The following is a 20,996-nucleotide window of genomic DNA, read 5'->3' on the forward strand; positions in this document are numbered from 1 at the left end:
CCAAAGCATAAAGCCAGACAAACTGAGTGATCGCTGGACTTCAGCCCCCATTGACACAATCCACAGAGCCACACATGTAGTCTCTGCCTGCCCCCATCCAGCCTGCCACAGGACCTTCTACCAAAAAGAAAATTATTGTGTCCTGTAGCCCAACACACACATCTTAGGATGGAAGCTACCTGTACCACTCAGACAACTCCCCCCCCCCCCCGCCCCAAGTGTGGACCATTGCCTGCTGGTGATGGGCAGAGTGATTCTGTTTTCATGATTATATCTTAATTTAGGTTTAAAATACAACTTTCCTCCCAAAACTGAACACAATAAGAGCTCAGATGCTGTGCATCATTGTACACTGAATGTTCGTGGGCACTGTGAACCTTTTCACTGGGGTCACTTCTATTGGTTTGTAGATAGGGAAAAAGTCGTAAAAGTGCTGTTATGGTTGAGTTGTGTCCCCTCAAATAGATATGTCCAAGATGAAAGCTATATTCCATGGAACCTGTGATTATGACTTTGGACAAAGGGTCTATGCAAATGTAATTAAATGAAAAAATCTCCAGATACAATAATCCTGGATTTAAGGTGGGCCCTAAACTCAATGACAAGTGTCCTTAGAAAGACAGAGGGAGGTTTTGTCCACAGAAACACAAGGGAGAGTCCATGTGGAAACAAAAGCAGAGATGGGAGTGGTGCTACCACAAGCTAAAGAAGCCTGGAGCCAGGAGCTGAGAGAAGCAGGACGGATTCTCCCCTAGAGTCTTGGGAGGGAATGTGAGATTCCTGACCCCCAGAACTGTAAGAGAATAGATTTTTGTTGTTTTAAGCCAAGTTTCTGGCCATTTTTTTTTCAGCAGCCCTAGGAAATTAGCACAGTGGCACCCAAAGAGAAACAGTGGTTTCCATGGCTTTCCACTTCCTCCAGACACCAGCACATGCCAGTCCACCTGGATTCAACCTGCCGTCCCCCGATTCCTCCTTCTTACCCCTGAGCTTTTACTTACCACTCCCCAGTTCAGAAAGCTTCTGTTCTATTCTCCTTGCATTGAATTTCCAGAAGAAGCCCCACCCATCTCTCCCAAGAAAACCCCCCCTTTGGGTTCCTCCCCTAACACTGACCCTGTTCTTCACTAGACAACAGAGACCCTTATTACAACGTGTCCCCCATTCATCTAGCGCTTGGCATATGCCAATTTGTCTGCATGTATGCTCTCATCATGCTCGGTAGACAATAACAGCCAACACTCATCTGCTTTAGAGTCTTCGAAGCACTCACTACACACAGTAGCTCATTTGATCTGACCCTGAACCATTGCATAGGTAAGACCTACATCAATAGCCTAGACATACAAACAGATGATTCCAAGGAGAAAGCAAACCAACCTGCCAATGTCATTCCCAACATGATTCAAGTCAAGGATGTCCGTCTTCACCCTATACATTTATCTAGAGCATGGTTTTTCTTTTTCTCCCCTTCTGTGCATAGCTCAGACCTTAGGAATATAAATATGGAGGCTGAGGTGCATTTCCAGGGGCAGCTTGACCTAGCCCTTTTAAGGTGCTTGAAAGAGAGCTGCTCAGAAAGCTGTGACATTTGGGACAATGGGTGGGTTCTGTTGGGTTGTGTTTAGGCAGTGTTATCACCCAAGCACGCCCCAATGACCAATTCCATTGGCTTTATCTATTTGAGAAGAAAAAAAAGGAATGGAGTTGAAGATGAGGGACACAGAAAATGAAGAGAGGGCAAAGTTGGGCTCCTTGATTCAATTTCTGCCTTCCTTCACCCCACCTCAACCTAGCCTCTGTCACATGATTTTAACCCTCCACATTCCACAAACACAATGGTTGCCTTCTACAACTGGCCGTCCAGTTGAGCAAATTCCTACATTGATTTCAATTCTCACTGAGAAACTAATCTTTGTCTTTGCTTACTGGAAAGGGCTTTGGGGGTTGAAGGTTGGCAGTGGAGGGGGAGCAGGAAAGTGCCATCTGCCTGTAGGGGGCACTGGAGCTACACAAAGGTAGAAGAGGAAGTATTCCCAGGTTGCAAAACCTCGGCCATCAGATAAAGCTCAGGGTCAGCCCTTGAGCCAAACAGACAACAATCAGCCACAAAAAATAATGGTAATGCAGTCACTGCTGGCCAGATGGGACCCTGTAGCCTTTTTACAGATGGTCTTCATATTTCCCAGTCAACACCCTGCAAGCAAGGTTAATACGGGGCTCATTACTGCTGGGGAAATTGAGGTCCAGAGAAGTTAAGCAATTTGTGCTGGTTGCCCAGTGAGTGCAACTTAAAATAGCCCCTGTTCCAGGAAGCAGCCTCCATTAGTTCATCCTTTATTTATTTCCGAGCATGAAGAGTAGACCTCTTAGCGCCTCACATGTGAGCAATGTTCCCTGCAGCTCTTACACATAATAACCACTCACATTTCTATTTCACATGGACACTCAAGCCCATCCACTGACCTATTTCAGCTACACAATGGTCCCATGGAAAGAATCAAGTGAACTTTTTTAAAGAGAAGGATCAGTAGAGGCACCAAGAGGTCTGACTCACACTTTCTAGGTCTCTCGGGGAACCTGCACCTAATACCCATGCGGCCAGTACTCAAGGATATCTGTCCAATTTTCAATATTGGATTCTCAATCCATCTCATTGGGTATTCTCACCCAGTACCTTATCTACTAGTTTAGGATACATTGACTTTCCCACAGATGTCATACTTTTACGACATCATCTGTATCCCTGCTGGACTTTGGGCTCTTGAGGGCAAGGCTGGCTGTTTCCTGCTCACCTTGCATCCCAAGCATCCTGGTGCCCTTTGGTACCCAATATGGATTCACCTCTAAGGACAGCATTACCTGCCATTCCTGAAGAAGCCTGCCTGAGGGTCCGGCGTGGATCCGGGCCCTCGAGGAGAGAACGGTGGCAGCCTTTTCTCAGCACCCAGAGTGGCTTGCGTAGTCTACTTGCTCTGAGCTGAACATGGCCCTGCAAGAAATTTCTTCTGTACCTATGGGACAGAGAAACACATGTTCAATGGCCAGCTCATACACACAACATTGATGCTCAAACAATAAAACCCAAGTCTAACCAGTTTGTCAGCTCTTAGAACCTCCTCATCCCTCCTGTCCTCATGTTTCCTTCATGACATGGGGACAATAATAGGACCTAATTCATGAGGTTGTTGTAAGGACTAAACGAGAGAGTGTTTCTAAAATGCATCCCATGCTGCATAGCACATGGTATGTCTTGTAATTAAATACTGGACCATGTGGTCTTGACTACTTCATAAGCAGACTGTCCAATAGAAACTTCTGCAACGACGGAAATGTTCTATAATCTGCATTGACCCAGGTAGTAGCCACTAACCGCTAAACTATCGAGCATTTGAAATGTAATTAGTGTGTCTGAAGAATTGAGTTTTACATTTTATTTCTTTTTAATGAGTTGAAATAGCCACACGTGGCTTGTGGTTAGTATATTAGACAGAGCAGATCTAAAGGGTCTCCTTTGAAAAAATGGGCATCATACATAGACTGCCATCTAGAGAATCCTTTCCAAATCATTCGGGCTAATCTCCAAAACAAAGTATTCACATCCCAGTGTGAGGACACAGGAGCCGTAGGGAAAGGAAATTCTAGAGTTATTTTCATCTAGACATTTTTATGTCTATTGTTGCATGTCCTCTAGAATGTGCATAATACGCTGGTGGAATAAACATATGTAGCATTTGTAAGTGAACAATTATGCATTTATTAGGGTGTAGGCTGAAAACTTGTTACTACTAAGAACATGCAACTAAAAGCAGACCAGCTAGCTAGTCTAGCGCTCCCATGTTGCAGGTGAAAGAACTGAAATGCTGAGCAGCTGCTGTGAGCCCTGAGACTCACAGACCAGGTGGCCAGTTGGGAGCTAGACTTTTAATCCAGGGTTCTATACTGTTTTGCGGAGGTCACCATCCGTAGTCAGCTCACTGAACGGATGTGCCCAGTTCCACTTGCCTAGTAGAGCCACAAGGACTCGTTCCCTTTATAAATCTCAGTTCACAAGAATTCTATTCCCATGACACTCTTCAGAACCATCTGACTGGGGAGGATGGTGAGGCAACCTACTTGGCCATTTTCTCTTCTCCTTTGTCGGAGCCTCTGCCGACATCCAGCCGCAGCCCCATGATCAGCCAGAGTGCTGGCAGAATTTTAAATCAGGTCTGCAGAGTGAGTGCGGTATCCTCTCGGCACTGATTTTGATGGCAGTAACAATAAGAAAGTGACTTTCTGTTCCTCTTTTCCGGAGTCTGGGTTTGGGAGAGGTTCCACTTACAGGGCAGGGTTGCCTCCCTAGCCTTGGGCAGGAGTTTAGTTCCCCAGGGGTGCCTGCCTTGTTCTTTGAAGCAGTCTGTCCCTGCTTGTCAAGATCACAGCTTCCTGAAATTGCTATCTAAGCCAGGGTAGGAAGCAACAGGGCTGCAGTTTGAATAATCACAACCCCCTGAACCATTTGGGGCTCCTGCTGGGCTGGGCCAAGAGTGATTTCAAAGTGCAGAGACAAAGGAAGGAAGGAAGATGCAGGGTCACGGGGAGAATTCTTCTAAGTGCTGTGGGTCACCTTGCCCCCAAGTCAGCGGGTGATTGCCACACGCTTGCATGTGTTAAGAACAGCACAGCTTGAACTTCAGGGAGGTTTTGCTTTTGGAAATGTAGGAGCGAGGCATTCCATTCAAAGAAAATAGCTAAGAGCCTGCTGGAAAAAGCTTGGCCCTTGAATTTAGATCTCATTAGGGTGGAATTTGGATCCTTGGCCATTGGGGGAGCCCAAGTGGGTCTTGGCATTGTCTTCAAGCAATATTTTGCTTAGTCATAGGCAGGGTTTGTTTCTTTCTCCCCAGGATTCTCCCAGAACATTCCACACAGCCTCTCCTAGAGTAGCATTTCCCTAAGAATGAGCAGCCAAGGTGAGGCAGGGGCTGCAAGCTCTCTACCACCAGTCAGTCCCACAGGTCTCTTACAGTTTACCAGATACCGCAGTGACTCTCCCCTTCACCAGGCTGCACACCCGTGCCCAGCTGCTGGAGTGTTGACTACCAATGACTCACATTTGTTGTTCCCTTCCCTGGGGACTTGCCCTAGGTAGGTAGGAGCGAGCAGTCTTGCCTGGAGAACCCTGGGAGAATTTGCACACCTCCCAGTAAAGACGGTTAGCCATTGACTGATTGTCACAGGAACAGCTCAGTCTCTTTGCTTCTGAGCAGGACAATCTCTATGGTGCATTTCACACTCCAGAGCTCTCCATGGGATCAGGTAGGACTGAACACCCAATGCCACGTCTCCATTTAGTTCTTTCCTCGCCTGGTCTGCTCCCCTCCCTCCCTCATCATCCTCCTGAGAGCTCTTCCTCCAGAAATCACTTGTACAAGAACCCCCATTGCAGGTTCTGTTTCTTGGGGGCACAGTCTCAGAAATGACCTGACCTGAGTGTCCCCTTCTTCCCTTCTAACTCTCATTGTCCTGCTTCCCCTAGAGACACACACTAGGGTATGTTGGACAAACACCCTTCAGTAGGCACACAGCCTCCGAAATATGTTGCTGCTCTTGAGCATGACACTGTACCACAGAGACATTCTCTTTCTCACTTTCTTTTTACTCAAGGTTATGTTTGTAAGATCGATCTAGACTTCTGTATGTATGTCTACTTTACTGCTTTAAGCTGGCCTGTATTATGGCTTACTTAAAAAAAAGTAAATAAATAAGCTGCCCCTGGCCATGTGGCTCAGTGGATAAAGTGTCAACCTGGCACTCCAGTGGTCGCTGGTTAGACCCCTGGTCAGGGCACACACGAGAAGCAATCAATGAGTATACAACTAATAGAATAACTTAACAAAACAGCAAGTTGATGCTTCTTTCTCTTCCCCTACCCCCTCAAATCAATGGGAAAATAAAAAATAAATAAACAAATAAACTGTCATTTAAGGTCCAAGGTTTAAATACAAATCCTACACTTGGCGAATCCTCTATTGTCTTCGCCTCTATCTATAGGTCTTCCTTTAAGAGCCTACATTAGGGACATTGATGTAAGTCCAACACGATACCTTTGTTTATATACCTCATGGGAGAACAATCAGAAGAAAAGCCTTCTGACCCCCTACCAGCTCCAGCAGGGACACTGACAGCTGACTGGCCAAGGTCAAGAGCTCAGGGGACATGAATGTTGACCAGAATCCAGTGGGAAGCTCGCAGAAGGAACCGAGGGAGGTTATAGTCATGTATCCTTTTTTTCTTTTTTAGAAAATTAAATTTAACAGGGTGACATTGATCCATACAAATGCATAGGTTTTAGGTAGACATTTCTATAGCCTAGTCATGTATCTTGATGCTAGTGGAAAACCACTGCCCACCCTGCCTACTCAACCCCACCCTGCCCTCCTGCAGGGACAGGGTCTTGCAGGGTTACATGCCTGCCTCACACATGCTCATCCTGGGAAAGAATGTGTTCCTATCAGCCCTCTCACTTTCCTCTCTTGTCCCCACAGATAAAAACAAAGCAAAGAGAAGTGGAGTGGAGTACCGTAGGCTCTCTGTGTTCCACTAAGCAGAACCTGGGACCGTGGGGAAAGCGTCATTGCCTTGGCGAATGTGACAGAGGGTCTCGACCATCTGTACTGGTGGCCGTCACATCTCTAGGTTTGTGTCTCCATCTTGCCTCAGAAACTGGGCTCCCATTACAGAATGTGATCTCATCAGACAGGTAAGGTGTGTCATGACTACATGAGCAGACCCATGCCCCAGACAGCAAAACATCTGCTTTGTAAGAGAAAACGCCATCCATTAAGAAAACGGCATTGGCAGGGCCCAGGGTTTTCTCTTTTGCTCTCCTCTTCAGCGATTAACGGATGTCTTAGGGTTTACAGAAAACCTTTTTGCCCCATAACCTCCCATCTCTGCCCTCATACCAATGCATTTAGGACGTCACGATTCATTGTTCCATTTGCTAGAAGCTTCCAAGAGCAAGTCTCTGGGTGTTTCATGCTCCATACGGCACGGTACACAGTTACAAATTAATCAATAAAATCCAATTCCACGGTCCAGCGCTTGCTTTGGGCGGCAGAGATGCCGCCCGCGAGCTCTCTGAGCCTCCGCGCCGCCGGGTCACATCAGGGCACTTAGGTATCCGAGTCTTAACTTTCCACATTTTACCATTTCCTCTCTGAAAATGGATCCTGCACTTTCTAATCTTCTTCTCTGACTCATGTACTTTTATTAATGAAAACAGCCCTTTTCACGACAGTGAAACAGAATGGAGGACCCTGCAGAAAAGTCCGGGTATAAGTGAGAAAGGATAGTGAGCAGCTAGGAAAAGTCCTTGGCGAATAGGGTGGAGAAACCGAGACAGAGAGCTGGACAGACTGGCCAAGCAATCTACAGCCAGACACAGAAGGTCACCTCCCTAGGATGACATCTAAGCCTCAGTTGTATTTTATTTAGTTCCAGGCCCAGAAAAGCAGGGAAACCCGGTGGGCAATGCCAGGACCAGCTGCAGTGACTAATAACCTCCTGCTCTGGTGAGGACCATGACTCCGAAAGGCGATATCTGGAAAAGGCCTATTGAAATCTTCCTCAAGCCTGACCTGTGGTGGCGCAGTGGATAAAGCGTCGACCTGGAAATGCTGAGGTCGCCGGTTCGAAACCCTGGGCTTGCCTGGTCAAGGCACATATGGGAGTTGATGCTTCCAGCTCCTCCCCCCTTCTCTCTCTCTGTCTCTCCTCTCTCTCTGTCTCTCCCTCTCCTCTCTAAAATGAATAAATAAAAAATAAATAAAATTTAAAAAAAAAAAAAAAAAAAAAAAAGAAATCTTCCTCAAACTCTCAGTCTTTAAAAATCCTCAAAACAAAGGATGCTCCCTCCAGGGAGCATACCCAGCCCTTCCCTCCCCCCTTCTCCTCTCCTCCCCCCCCCTTCCAGGTCTGTATCTCTAAGGGTCCTCAAGAGACTTGCAGCCCATCCCCAGTTCCCCCCCCTAAACCTGCCCCCAAGGCCCCCTTGTCTCTGACTTCCCAGTGAGCCAGAGCAGCCCTGCCTCAGCTCTCCTGTTGCTTCTTCTGTTCTAGGCCTTCCTTGTTTCACTGTCTCCAGCTTTAATAAGCATTCTCTCAAAATCACCTGGACTCACGTAGTGAAATTCTTCTTGTACAAAGTCAAGAACCAGCACACTACCGGCTGGCTTAGACAGACCTGAAGGGCCAGGACCCCTGTCCGATAACATAAGGGAGGAATTAAAATATAGCAAATAAGCAAGGAAAAAAAGTGATTAATCTATAAGTCTGTAGGCTTTTTTTTGTATAAAGGTCCAGATAATAAATACAATAAATATTTTAGACTTGCCACATATAATATCTGACACATATTCTTTATATATAATTACATATGAATATACATATATGAGTGTGTATGTGTGTCTACATAGATAGATAGATGATAGATAGATGATAGATAGATAGATAGATAGATTTAACCCATGTTCCACCTAGTTTCTTTATATGAACAAATATAAACCCTTCCTTACATTACACAGAGAGAGAATAAAAAAATACATTTTTGTGTTTTTGATGGAGAGTAAGAAAATATTTCTTAGACAAGACCAGAAAATAATCATTATAAAGGAAAAGGTAGCTGCATTTTCCTACATCAAAATTACCACTTCTTGACAACAAGAGAATCATAAACAAGGTTAGAAAATAAGAACTCGTTTCCAATAGTAGTTACTCTGATTGACTACCACCACACCCACCCTTATACTGAACACAACTCAAAATGTAGATTAAAATATAAAAATGTTTAAAACATATTGAAATGTACTGATGTTCTGATTAGAAGGTAAGATATATTTAAAAGTCAAAAACCCTGTGAAAACTGAAACCTGGAAAGGTAAGAGAGCTTTCATTTTGAGGGCACTTGAGGTGAGTTTGAGCTTTCATCTTCATGGTCTGCCAGGGTGCAGGGCACAGGACTTACACCTAGACTCTATCTGAGGTGAGAGTCAAGTGGAAGAGTCGACCTCCGCTCCTACATAAAACTGAGACCTCAGAGGGTCATACCCTCAACATATGGGTGAATCACCTGCCCAGCGGACATAAAAACTCCAAGACTATCCCTTACTGAAAGGGGCAATAAGACCATCTTCTCAAGGGTTTGCAGTTTGAATTCATACTACACAGTAACAAGAAAAAAACCTCAAACCAAGAATTTTATTTAAAATAAGTGACCAGAAGGTGCCCCCCGCCGCTAGCCCCTCGCAGAAGCAAAACACATCATCACTGAAGAAACCCAACTCCAATCCAAGTCTCAACATTCCAAAAATATCAGCTCACCATCAAACATCCGAGAACAGACAGGGAAACAAGTTACCATCCGTGAGAGCTGGCACATAAAACAGAGTCAGACACGCCAAGACTTCTTATGTTGGCATTATCAGGTCCAAAATAGTAAGTGTGTTTCTTGAAAAGATTGAAAATAAGAGTAAAGGTTTAAAATAATGGCCACACTAAGTGTTGGCAAGGATGTGGAGAAATTGGCACTCTCTACACTGCTAATAGAAGTGAAAAATAGTTTGGCAGCTTCTTTAAAAAATTAATTATGCCTCTACCATATGGTCCATTCATTCTACTCTTAGATAATGACCTAAGAAAATTTAATGCATATATCCATACAAGGACATGTATAGAAATATTTATAGTCATTTTTATTTGTAACAGCCCCAAACTGAAACAAACCAAATGTCTACCAACAAGTAAATATATAAACAAATTGTGATGTGCGTACCTACTTAGCAATAAAAAGGAAGAAATGATTCATATACACGACAATATGGTTGAACTTCAAAATAGTCATGCTGAGTGAAAAAAAGCCACCCCCCATTAGAAACAGAGCACATATTATTTGATTCTTTTTTTTTTTTTTCTTACAGAGACAGAGAGAGAGAGAGTCAGAGAGAGGGATAGATAGGGACAGACAGACAGGAATGGAGAGAGATGAGAAGCATCAATTATTAGTTTTTTGTTGCAACACCTTAGTTGTTCATTGATTGCTTTCTCATATGTGCCTTGACCATAGGGTTACAGCAGACCGAGTAACCCCTTGCTCGAGCCAGCGACCTTGGGTCCAAGCTGGTGAGCTCTGCTCAAACCAGATGAGCCCGTGCTCAAGCTGGTGACCTCGGGGTCTCGAACCTGGGTCCTCAGCATCCCAATCTGACGCTCTATCCACTGTGCCACCACCTGGTCAGGCTGATTCTATTTCTATAAAATTCTAGAAGAAGTGAACTAAGTACAGTTCTGGAGATAGGAGGGTACCAGCTGGCAAGAGGAAGGAGTCACAAAAGGACACGTGGAAACTTTGGCGATTATGAACATTTTCATTATCCTGATGGTGTTGGTTTCAAAGGTGTGCACATATGTCAAAACTTATTAAACTGCCTGACTAGGCAGTGGCGCAGTGGATAGAACGTCGAACTGGGATGTGGAGAACCCAGGTTCGAGACCTCGAGGTCGCCAGCTTAAGTGCGGGCTCATCTGATTTGAGCAAAGCTCACCAGCTTGGACCCAAGGTTGCTGGCTTGAGCAAGGGGTTACTCAGTCTGCTGAAGGCCCACGGTCAAGGCACATATGAGAAAGCAATCAATGAACAACTAAGGTGTTGCAACACACAACGAAAAACTAATAATTGATGCTTCTCATCTCTCCGTTCCTGTCTGTCTGTCCCTGTCTATCCCTCTCTCTGACTCTCTCTGTCTCTGAGAAAAAAAAGAAAAAAAAACCTATTAAACTGCATACTTTAAATATACATAACATTAAAATTCATATACCTCAACAGAGCTTTTCAAAAAAAAAAAAAAAAAAACACAAGTCAGTGGATTAAGAAAATTAGTCATCAATTTTAGTGATCGATTTGAAAAAAGTATTAGATTATAGCACAGAGAGACAAAGTTATTGAAAATAGAGGTTAAGAGGCATGGAAGACAGAGAACAACTATGATACATTATTTCAGTGTTGCGAAATGACAGGACAGAGAATGGGGCAGAAGCAACGTTTGAAGAATGATGATGCCTGAGAATTTTCTAGGTAGACATCAATCGACAAATCATAAAAGCCCAATGGATTCCTAATGGAATAAATAGAAGTAACACATACCTTTATACATCAAAGGAAAAGTATGGAACACCGAAGATTAAAAGGAGATCTTAAAACTAGCCAGAGATAAAAGGGCTTCAAAGGACGGATAAGTAGACTATTAGCTGACTTCTCCACCACAAAGAAGAGAAGCCGAAGGGGAGCATGAGGATAGTTTTACACGCGGGAGGAAAGCTCAACCTAGGGCTGAACGCCCGGCAGAAACATTTCTCAACAACAAGGACGTTTTGGAAATAAACAAGGAAATAAATGTATTTTCAGACCGATAAAAAATGGAATTTTTCTTCTTTAAAAGAAATTCTCAAAAAACATGCTTCAGACAGAAGAAAGCAATCCCAGAAAGATGGTCTGCTACATAAAAAAAGGAGGAAGATGCAAGATATGTGCAATGATGCTAGGAACTATAAATGAGTTTTCAAGCAGACAAATAACAGACTTGGAGAAAATATTTGCAGTACTGTATGACAGGAAAAAGATAGATACAAATCCTACAAATTCTGGATGGGCAATAACCAACATTAGTAAGAATACGAGCACAGGGCAATCTCTTGTGCCTAGCAGAGAGAATATAAAATGATGCAGCCACCGTGCAGAGGGACTTGGTGGTAACTTGTAAAAGTTGAAAATGGGATTATCTTAGAATCTAGTGATTCCACTTTTAGGCACATTTCTTAGAACATCTCTTGCACTGTGCCTAAGGAGGCATGAATACACATGTTCGTCACAAAGTAAGCAAAAAAATTTTGGAAACAAATGTCTATATAAACAAGGGAATAGAAAACAAAATGTGTCATACTCATAGAATGGAATATTCTATAGCAATTAAGGTAAAGAATTTGATCTGTATGTAACAACATGGCTAGATCGTCAGAAACAGAAATATTGAGTTTAAAAGTCCAACTGAAGAACAATAAACTTCGTGCGATATTTATATGTCTAGTTTAAAGACAGAAATGATTCGTCTTTACTAAATTACAGCGTTATTAGTGGATACACTGATTTACAAAGTGTCAAATCATGGATCGAAACAATTAGTGCCGAATACATAGAACAACATAATTATCTTTTGTGTTTTATCTATTTTAGTTTACCTAATATATATAGTACATGAAATAACATTTTGTGTGTTTTATTTTTAAAGGCTCAGAAGCAAACCTGACAAAATGTCATTATTTGTTAATTCTGGATCATTACTCAGGAGTCTGTTATATATTTTTCTGAGCTTTCCTGTGTTGTTTTATTTTTCCGTTTTCAAAACAAGAGAGAAAGAGAATAGCCACTCTGATACACTAACCTCACCCCTCTCTGATCTAAGGCCTGAGGGGTTTCTCTGCTACAGGATCTCATTTTCTGTAGAGCATTAAGACGACTGAAGTGAAATGTGAAAGTGAATTTAAAAAAAAAATAGGCTTCTTCCTTGAGGAAAGAACACACAGGTTGATAGATGGCAGGTAGATATGTGTGCATACATATATTAGTGGGTAGGTGGGTATATAAATTGAGAACTACATGCATATAGACAATCACACGTATGCGGGTGGGTGGATAGCGTGGTAAGGCAGAAGAATGATGATCAGAGCTGAATCCCCATAACCTATGAAATATCACCTTCTGTGGCAAAAAGGACTTTGAAGGTATGATTGTGAGTAGAGCAAGATGATGAAATTATTGGAGCGAGTCCAATTTCCCACCTGAGTCTTTAAAAAGAAAGAAGCTGCAGCAGAAGATTGGGTCAGAGATGGGGGGGGGGGTAGAAAGGGCAGGTTGTGGTCTGAGGCAGAGCAAACCATTACAAGATGCTCCCTGCATCAGCAAACTCAGCATCCCCACAGGTGTGAGAAATGCAGGCTCCTGGGCCCTTCCCAGACCCACTCGCTTCAACCTGGAATCACAAGAAAACTCCAGAAAACTCCAGGAGACTTTCAGGACTGTTGCGGGCTGGGAAGCCCTGGGGCAAGCCACTGTCTGGCATACAGGCTCTGGAGTAAGACTGTTGGCTCAAATCTAGGTCCCCGGCCAGGTCCCCTGACCTCTCTGTGTCTCAGTTTCCTCTTGAGAAAAGTGAGGAGTCATGGTACAGTGCCAGGCACCAAGCAGCCCTCAGCAATGGCAGCTCTGGATGCCTGGTCCTTGCAGACGATTCAAACGGGTAGGGGCCTCAGAAGAGGGCGTCACCTCCAGTCACCGAGGGTCTGAGAAGCTGTAGGGAATTATTAGGAGTTTGCGTTGCCTCTAGAAGACTATCTAGGCTTCAGATCAAATATTGACAGTGGTGGGGTGGGGAGGCTAAGCATTCCAGGAAGAGGAGGCTACTGAGGGCTGGGGTATGCAGTGGGAAGGCTTAAAGGTGACATGGATGTGAGGTCGGAGTCCTATCAAAGAATGGAGAGGGCCAGCGAGATGGCACCATGTCCGCCGGAGGGGAGAGCAGGAGATTGTGGGGAAAGGAGGTGAAAAAGCTTCGTGGGGGGGCCGAGAGGGGACAGGGGCTGGATAAAGTTTGCCTTATAACTTTTGATTGACTACCACCACACATGGGCAGCCTGAAGGGTTATGAGAAGAGACGCAAGACAATCAATCAAAGAATGGCCCTGAAATCCCCAGGTCTCTTCATTTGTTGCGGGTGTAGTATGTACACGCACACATCGCAGAGAACAGTCTGGAAGAGCACACACCTAAATATCAGTGCCGATTATCTCTGGTGGGGAGATTGCTAGGACATTTTATTGTCTCCTCTTGGCTCATCTGTATTTTCTAATTTTTCTGCAAAGGACATACATCGCTTGCATAATTAAAAAGGCAATAAAACCTGTAAATAATTAACACGCTCTCTCTTCAGGACTTAAACTGGATGGATGTGTTTTCAACTCAGTTATTTCAAATATTTGCTGGATTCCTGGCCTTAGAAAGGCACCGTTGAGAAACACACAGCCTATGAGGCTGTGCAGGGTGAATGGATGGGAGACCAGCTGAATCCCTGAACCCTAGTTCCCAAGCAGGACCGCTTTCTCTGGAGCACAGAGATGCCTTTTGAATGCCACGTGAAGCTTTTCCTGGGGGTTTAGTGAAACCACGGTCTGCAGTCACCAACACGGGAGGCACATGTGGAAACAACAGCAGTGGCCAAACACACCCTACCTTCTCAGTTTTTTCTGCTTGCTGCTTCCACGGGACATCTTTGTCCTCCTCCAAGGTGGTACTTTCTTCTGCTCTGGCTCGGACCTTGGGTCCCGGGACATCATTCCTCCTGGGGCTGTTGGGTAGGAGAGCTGAAAATACCAGGCATGTTGGCATTGTATTGCTCAAAGCCCTCATGGTGGGGACAACACAGAAGGGTTCTCTCTCTGCAGACAGGATGCCTGTCTGGGGAAATCAAGGCATGGAAATGCTGCACTGACAAACAGTCTAAGCACTCCTGGGAGGAACCTTTGGTACCCTGCCTGGGTTGGAGCCACAGAGGAAAGCCCAGATGTTTGGTGGTCACTGAAGGCCTAGAGAACACCATAGGCCAGGGGTCCCCAAACTTTTTGCACAGGGGGCCAGTTCACTGTCCCTCAGACCGTTGGAGGGCCAGACTATAAAAAAAACTATGAACAAATCCCTATGCACACTGCACATATCTTATTTTAAAGTAAAAAAACAAAACGGGAACAAATACAATATTTAAAATAAAGAACAAGTAAATTTAAATCAACAAACCAACCAGTATTTCAATGAGAACTATGCTCCTCTCACTGACCACCAATGAAAGAGATGCCCCTTCCGGAAGTGCGGCAGGGGCCGGATAAATGGCTTCAGGGGGCCGCATACAGCCCGCGGGCCGTAGTTTGGGGACCCCTGCCATAGGCAGTTCCTCTCAATCTTCCTACTCTCCCTCTCCAGGAACCCCAATGCCCAGTGCCTCACTGACTTTTGGAGGAAGGAAGGCTAAACTGGGCTTTGAATACCCATCTCTCAGGCCCAACACCTTCTTCGTTAATCCGTCAGCCTCAGGATGAAGAAGGTGCTATGGCTCGCTCCCTTAGTCTCTGCCCCCCTGGAAGAACCACCTACCAGGCTCTGGAGTCCAGACCCTGTCATTGTCCCATACAGTGACATTAGTCCCAAGGCTTCAGGTTCCTCATCAGGTGCCCTGGACAATCAGAGGCAGATTTAACAGCGGGCACACCAGGCACGTGCCCTGGGCCCCAACTTCTGAAGAGACCCACAAAACCCCAACTTTACACTTTTTTCCTTAATCCACCTCTGAGGACAATGCCCCAATTATAAAATCCAGGTGCATGGAATCACTCTCAAGACAGAATTGTAAATTTATTATTGCTCAGTTACCAAGTGAGAACTCTCTAAATCAATATTTCTCAACTGTCAGGTCCGCCGGAAATTTTATGCTGGTCTGAAAAGAAATTAACCACTCTAAATTTATAAGAAGATTATAGACACAATGATCTTATTCGAATTTGCATGGGCTCAGGGTGATTTCTGCCTCCCAATCCCTGAACTAATTCTCTTTTCACCAGTCTTCAAGTGTAAAAGGTTGAAAACCGCTGAGCTAGTGGACGCAGCTCCTTCTGGGTTTGGTCACTGTTCCCAGGAAACTTGGAGGTAAATTAAATCTGATTGTAGAAATTATTTCTCCAGACTCCCTGGTACAATTACTCTCCTTTTAAGAGGTATTTTCGTTTTGGGGTTTCTTTTTTTTTGTTGTTTGTTAGTTGCTTTTGCCTGGAGTCTATCTCTCCATAAACTTCTCTGATTTATAATCTTAGATGACCCAGAGGGCTCTCCTGGGCAACAATTTCAATTCACTTATTCCTTTGTTACCAGAAAGTTCAGAGTTAAATTTTGTGTCTAGTTAGGAAAAATATCTCACCAAGAGTCTTAGGTGCAATAATTCTATTTTTTGAAATGGATTTGTGTGTGTGTGTGTGTGTGTGTGTGAGAGAGAGAGAGAGAGAGAGATTTTCTTTCCTTTGGCACTTCTGGGCGTCATCCTGTCCTGCCCTGTCTGTGGCAGCACAGCTGCTCTGGGGCACAGGCTGAGATGTTCTGACCGACAGCGGATGCTACGTGCTTCCTCTCCCGCATGGCCAGTCCTACCTGCTAAGCAGGCTCCCTCAGCCCGGGGCCCTGGGCAAAGCTGTGTTACCTTCCACGGCTGTGTCTCCTCTCCGTCCGCTGGGCTAGTTCTGGTCCATCGTCCCAACACTGCCTTGCTCACTAGCCGGGCGTTTGCACCTTCTTCTGGGGCGCTGCTGCCAGGGCTGTGCAGCGCCCCATACACGGACGCGGCCTTCCCCTTCTGCTCCATGGGCAGAGGAAGGCTGTGGCTCAAGCAACACCAGGTGAGCCGGGGCTCAGCCCTCAAGGAAGGGAAGGAGCCCTGGGGTCCACAGCTCCCAGGACACTCTGAGCGGGTGCGCGGGGCCAGCTCAGGCCGGCCCGGAGGTGGGAGTTCCGAGATGACAGAGCTGGGCCAGAGGGAGCCCCAGGGACTGTGCCCTGTGGAGGACCCCAGAAGAGGGTCTTCCCGAGCATTCTCAGAAGCCCCCCTCATGTCCCTGCTGAGTGCCCAGGAACTCAGAACACCCCCCGAGGGCTGGGACTCCGCCCAAGTGCTGCCCACGCAGAGCTGTATGGTGTTGTGGGTCTCAGTTCTCCAGGAGTCACAAGTCAGGGTAGACAGGATGGAGGCCGTCTCCCTAGGAGCCCCAGCACTCGAGTTGGGTGACTCCCCTCCTGCTGAGGTGCTGGTGTCTAAGTCTCCTTTCTCTTCTCCCAGCACCCCTTCTCTCCTGCCCCACAGCCTGGGCCAGCTGGGGTCCTCCTCGAAGCTGTCTGTTCCACATGGAGCCAGGCCTGCGGCTGGGTGGGAAGGCAAGATGGTCCTGAGCCCTGATCCAGCAGAGGAGGCCAGTTCCTCGAGCTGCCCACTCCTGCACAGAGGGTCCTGACCTCTGCCTGGTCCCTGAGTGCCAGGTGACGGTGGGAGGGCATCTCCCCGAGGGAACCTGAGGAGGTACTTGGGGGGAAAGGCAGTGTCTGTCAGGGCCGCAGGGCCGCGGGGAGCCCGAGGCTGGGTGGCCAGCTGGGAGTCACCCCCGGGGGCTCCGGCTGCAGGGCCCAGTGCAGGCTCTGTGTCACTCAGCCCTGCTGGCCTGAGGGCTCCCGAGGAAGCAGAGAAAGACACGCCAGAGGCCTCCAAGGGCCTGGCCTGGCCTTTCACCATGCAGTCAGCACTCCTGTGCAGCCCCCCTGGTTTGTCCCCAGGGTCACAGTCCTGGCTCCAAGATGGTGGGGAGGTGGCCCGCGTGAGGTGCCCAGGGGCCTGGCCTCCTGCTCCCAGAGTCCCTGACCACTCTGGGCAGCTCATCTCCTCCACCCTCAGCTTCTTCCTCTCCGAGGGCAGCTTGTCTCGTGCAGGCTGGGGTTCCCCAGAGCTACTGCTGGGCTGTCTTGGGACAATTAGGGCCCACTTACAGGGCTCCTTGGTGTCCTCACCACCCTGGGTGCCTCCTTTGAGCTTGGGAACCTCTAGGTCCCCACCTTGGAGGGAATCAGGTGCTGGGGGCAGCTGACACTCCAGCTCCAGCTTCCCATTTGGAGGTAGCACAGGGCTCTTACTCCCCAAACATGGGGGTTCTCTGCAGCTGAGGATGGGGGGTGACGTGGCCCTGCTCACCTTGGGCTGGTCACTGTCTCCTGCTCTAGCTACCGTCTCTCTTTGCTTGGGGGACTCAGTCACCAAGAAGCCTTCTGTGGTTGGCAGACTTCCCCAAGCACCTGGCTTGGCCCCCACAGAAGTGTCCCCACAGACAGGGGTCCTCCGGTCCTGGGACAGGACCTCTTTCTGGAGAGGAAGGTCCAGCTCTGTCCCACGGCCCACGCTCACCTCCCTCCCCTTCCTGCCGCCCTGGTGGCCAGTTCTCCCCTTCTGGTAGATCCTCTGGAAGGTTTCATTCCCATACACCTGCCACTTCTCCTGGGAGAACATCTTCAGCTTCCTCTGGCTGCCTTTCCTCCCAGCCCCTCTGCCCTTGCTGGTGGTCCCCTCCACTGTGACAGCCTTCTTTGCATCCATGTTCTCTTTAGGGGTTGCAGTGTCTCCAGTGGGGGGACATGGTAGGTCTTCCACCGCAACCTGTCTGACCAAGGCCCGGGGGTGACCACTGGGGACATCTACCAGTCGGGTGTGGGCAGGCCTGGGGCTCGGAGGCTTCTGCCTCCCGGAACAAGCGTCCTGCGGATTTGGCTGCTCCTGCCACGTCCTGGTGCCCTCGACAAGGGGCAGTGAGTTGCTCCTGGTGACAGGGACACATTCCACAGTGGCAGAGAGCTGAGTGGGGACAGAATGAAAGAAGAGGGCCCGCACCTTGTCTACAGGTGTGCAGGTGGAGCGGGTGGGACCAAGGGCTCCGTGCCTCCTCCGGCAGGGCTCCAGCGCCCGGATCTCGAAATGGAAGGAGTCCTTGTAGGTATAGGGCATGGGCAGGTCGATGCTGCCCTGCTTTGACAAGACCGTCTTGCGAGGCCGCACGTGGTCCAGCTGGGGGTCATCCACCACGGCCTGGTTGTGTGAGATAAGCCGGGCGATGCGTTCCTCCAGCTGCCGCTTCTCCTGCTCCAGGCTGGGCCCCCGCCCTCCCAGCTCAGCCCCTGCATGCTCAGGCTCCGGGGTCCCCTCCCCCTCGGACTCGGCACTGTGCTCTGACAGGCTGTGCAGGGGGCTGCCGGGGGGCAGCGGCTGCTCCACGCTGTCCGAGCGGGACAGGTAGCCCGAGTCGGTGCTCTCACACTTCCTCAGCCGGCCCTCCGAGGCCTTGGTGTCCCAGGGCTTCTCTGAGGACGTCCTGCTGCCCGTTGGGGACTTCTTCTCGAGCGGCTTACGCCTGGACTGCAAGCCAGCCAGGGGGAGCCCAGCAGAAGCCAGGTGGGTGGAGTCCAAAGGGGCCTCTCTGTCAAGAAGTGTGGACCCCGGACAGGAAACAGCTCCCAGCTTCAGATCTAGGTTCTTGGCAGCTGGGGACAGATGCGTGGGGGGTCCCAGGCAGTGCTCAGCACCCTGGCCGCCTGGAGAAAGGGGTCTGTCTGATTGAGCCGCATCCCCCCCACCCGGGCTCCAGTGGTCTCCCTTGCCGGCTGTGCTGGAGGTCTGTCCAGCTTTGTCCCCCTCCTCCAGGAGGCTGCCGCCAGTGCCTTCGGACTCCGAGGGCAGCCGGGAGTTGTTGAGGTGCGTCTGGGTACGCCTGTGCTTATACAAGTTGCTCTGGGTCTTAAAGGCGATGCCGCAGGTGGCACAGGGGAAAGGCCTCTCTCCTGTGTGCGAGCGAATGTGCTTCTCCAGAACACTGGGTTTCAGGCAGTCCCGGCCGCAATGCGGGCACAAGTACTTGCCGGCGTTGCGCACCTTCCCCAGGCTGCCCGGTGCGGGTCCCAGGCCTGGCGACAGGACAGGCAGGGTGCCCACGATGTTCACAGCGAGCACTGGGGTCGCTGGCTTCCCAGCCGGGGTCAGGCCAGGTCCTTCGGGCTGCAGCAGGGTGCTGAGAATGAAGGGCGTGCTGCCCCCATCCACGCTGCCTGTCACGAGGGGAGCACGTGGCTGGAGGCCGCCCGGAGGCACGGTGTGGTACAGCGGGAGGGGTAGTGCCTTCAGGAACACCGTGGGGGCCCGGCCCTGTTCCGGGGGCAGAATGACAGGGCCCAGGGTCAGGTGTGGTGAGACCTGCTGACTTGGGGTCCTTGGGGGTCTAGGAGCCGGAGCTGGCTGGTCTCTGGCAGGTGAAGCAGGGCTGGTGAGTTCTGGTACCTCCATCCCACATCATCTGGGTGACCCAGGATGCTGAGTAACCTGCAGGCAAAACCAAACTTTACCGAGGGCACCTCTCCTCCCATCATACAGCCCTTCTCCCCCAGCCCTTCTCCCCCACCTCCCCGAGGCATTCTTCACCCCACGGAAGCCTGACAACAACCCCCCAAGAAAAGTACCTTTGTCCCCATGTTAGGAAAGGGGAAACTGAAGCTCAGAGAGTGGAAGTGACTTGTCATGCAGCTGATATATGGCAAAGCAGGATTTGGACCCGGGTCTGCATGAATCCCGTCTCTTATTTAACACGTCCAAAGGAAATTTGATTTTTGCCCTTTATATGGGTCATGACAGGCTTGTCGGCTGGTCACTGTCATCTCTCAACACTCAGCCTGTGCTGAGAAGACACTCAGAAAATGTGCTGACTTCATGAAAAAAAAAAAAAAAAAGTCATGTAGCTCAGCAAGGTCCTCAAAGTTCACAGTGATTCCATGCTCTGGGGCAAGTCCCTTTCCTTATCTGGGACTCAGTCTCTGGGTCTGTAAAAGTGGCAGAGCACCTTCCTAACTCTACAGTTCTCAGTCTTTGCTGTTGGATGAGGCAATAAGGAAGAAAACTAACCTGAATGGGGAAGCTTACAAGATTTAGCAGAAGAAAATATGAAACTCCCAGCGAAATTTGACTGTCAGATTAACAGTGCACGATTCTTTATTTAAATTTTTTTTTTTTATTTTTAGAGAGGAGAGAGAGAGAGAGACTGAGAGAGAGAAGGGGGGAGGAGCTGGAAGCATCAACTCCCATATGTGCCTTGACCAGGCAAGCCCAGGGTTTCGAACCGGCGACCTCAGTATTTCCAGGTCGACACTTTATCCACTGCGCCACCACAGGTCAGGCCATGATTCTTTAATATACATCCCAAATCTTGCATGTGTCATTCAAGTTTACACAAAAAGTTATGCATTATTTACTTGAAATCCAAATGGAACTAGGCACTCTGTATTTATTTGA

General features: G+C 48.1%; 1 protein-coding gene across 2 annotated transcripts in view; it reads right to left on the reverse strand.

Annotated features, from left to right (window-relative positions):
* ZNF831 (zinc finger protein 831) overlaps nucleotides 1–20,996 on the reverse strand; it is a 99,200-nt gene that overhangs the window by 41,547 nt on the left and 36,657 nt on the right. For both annotated transcript variants that reach the window (XM_066237233.1, XM_066237234.1), the window contains exons 2-4: nucleotides 16,332–20,033; nucleotides 14,324–14,454; nucleotides 2,863–3,014 (exon numbers count right to left, since the gene is read on the reverse strand). In XM_066237233.1, coding sequence (XP_066093330.1) covers nucleotides 2,863–3,014; nucleotides 14,324–14,454; nucleotides 16,332–19,997 — 3,949 coding nt within the window. In that variant the 5' untranslated portion in view covers nucleotides 19,998–20,033. The remainder of the gene's footprint in view (nucleotides 1–2,862; nucleotides 3,015–14,323; nucleotides 14,455–16,331; nucleotides 20,034–20,996) is intronic.

The sequence above is a fragment of the Saccopteryx bilineata genome, chromosome 6, assembly GCF_036850765.1.
Source record: "Saccopteryx bilineata isolate mSacBil1 chromosome 6, mSacBil1_pri_phased_curated, whole genome shotgun sequence".
Lineage (NCBI taxonomy): Eukaryota > Metazoa > Chordata > Mammalia > Chiroptera > Emballonuridae > Saccopteryx > Saccopteryx bilineata.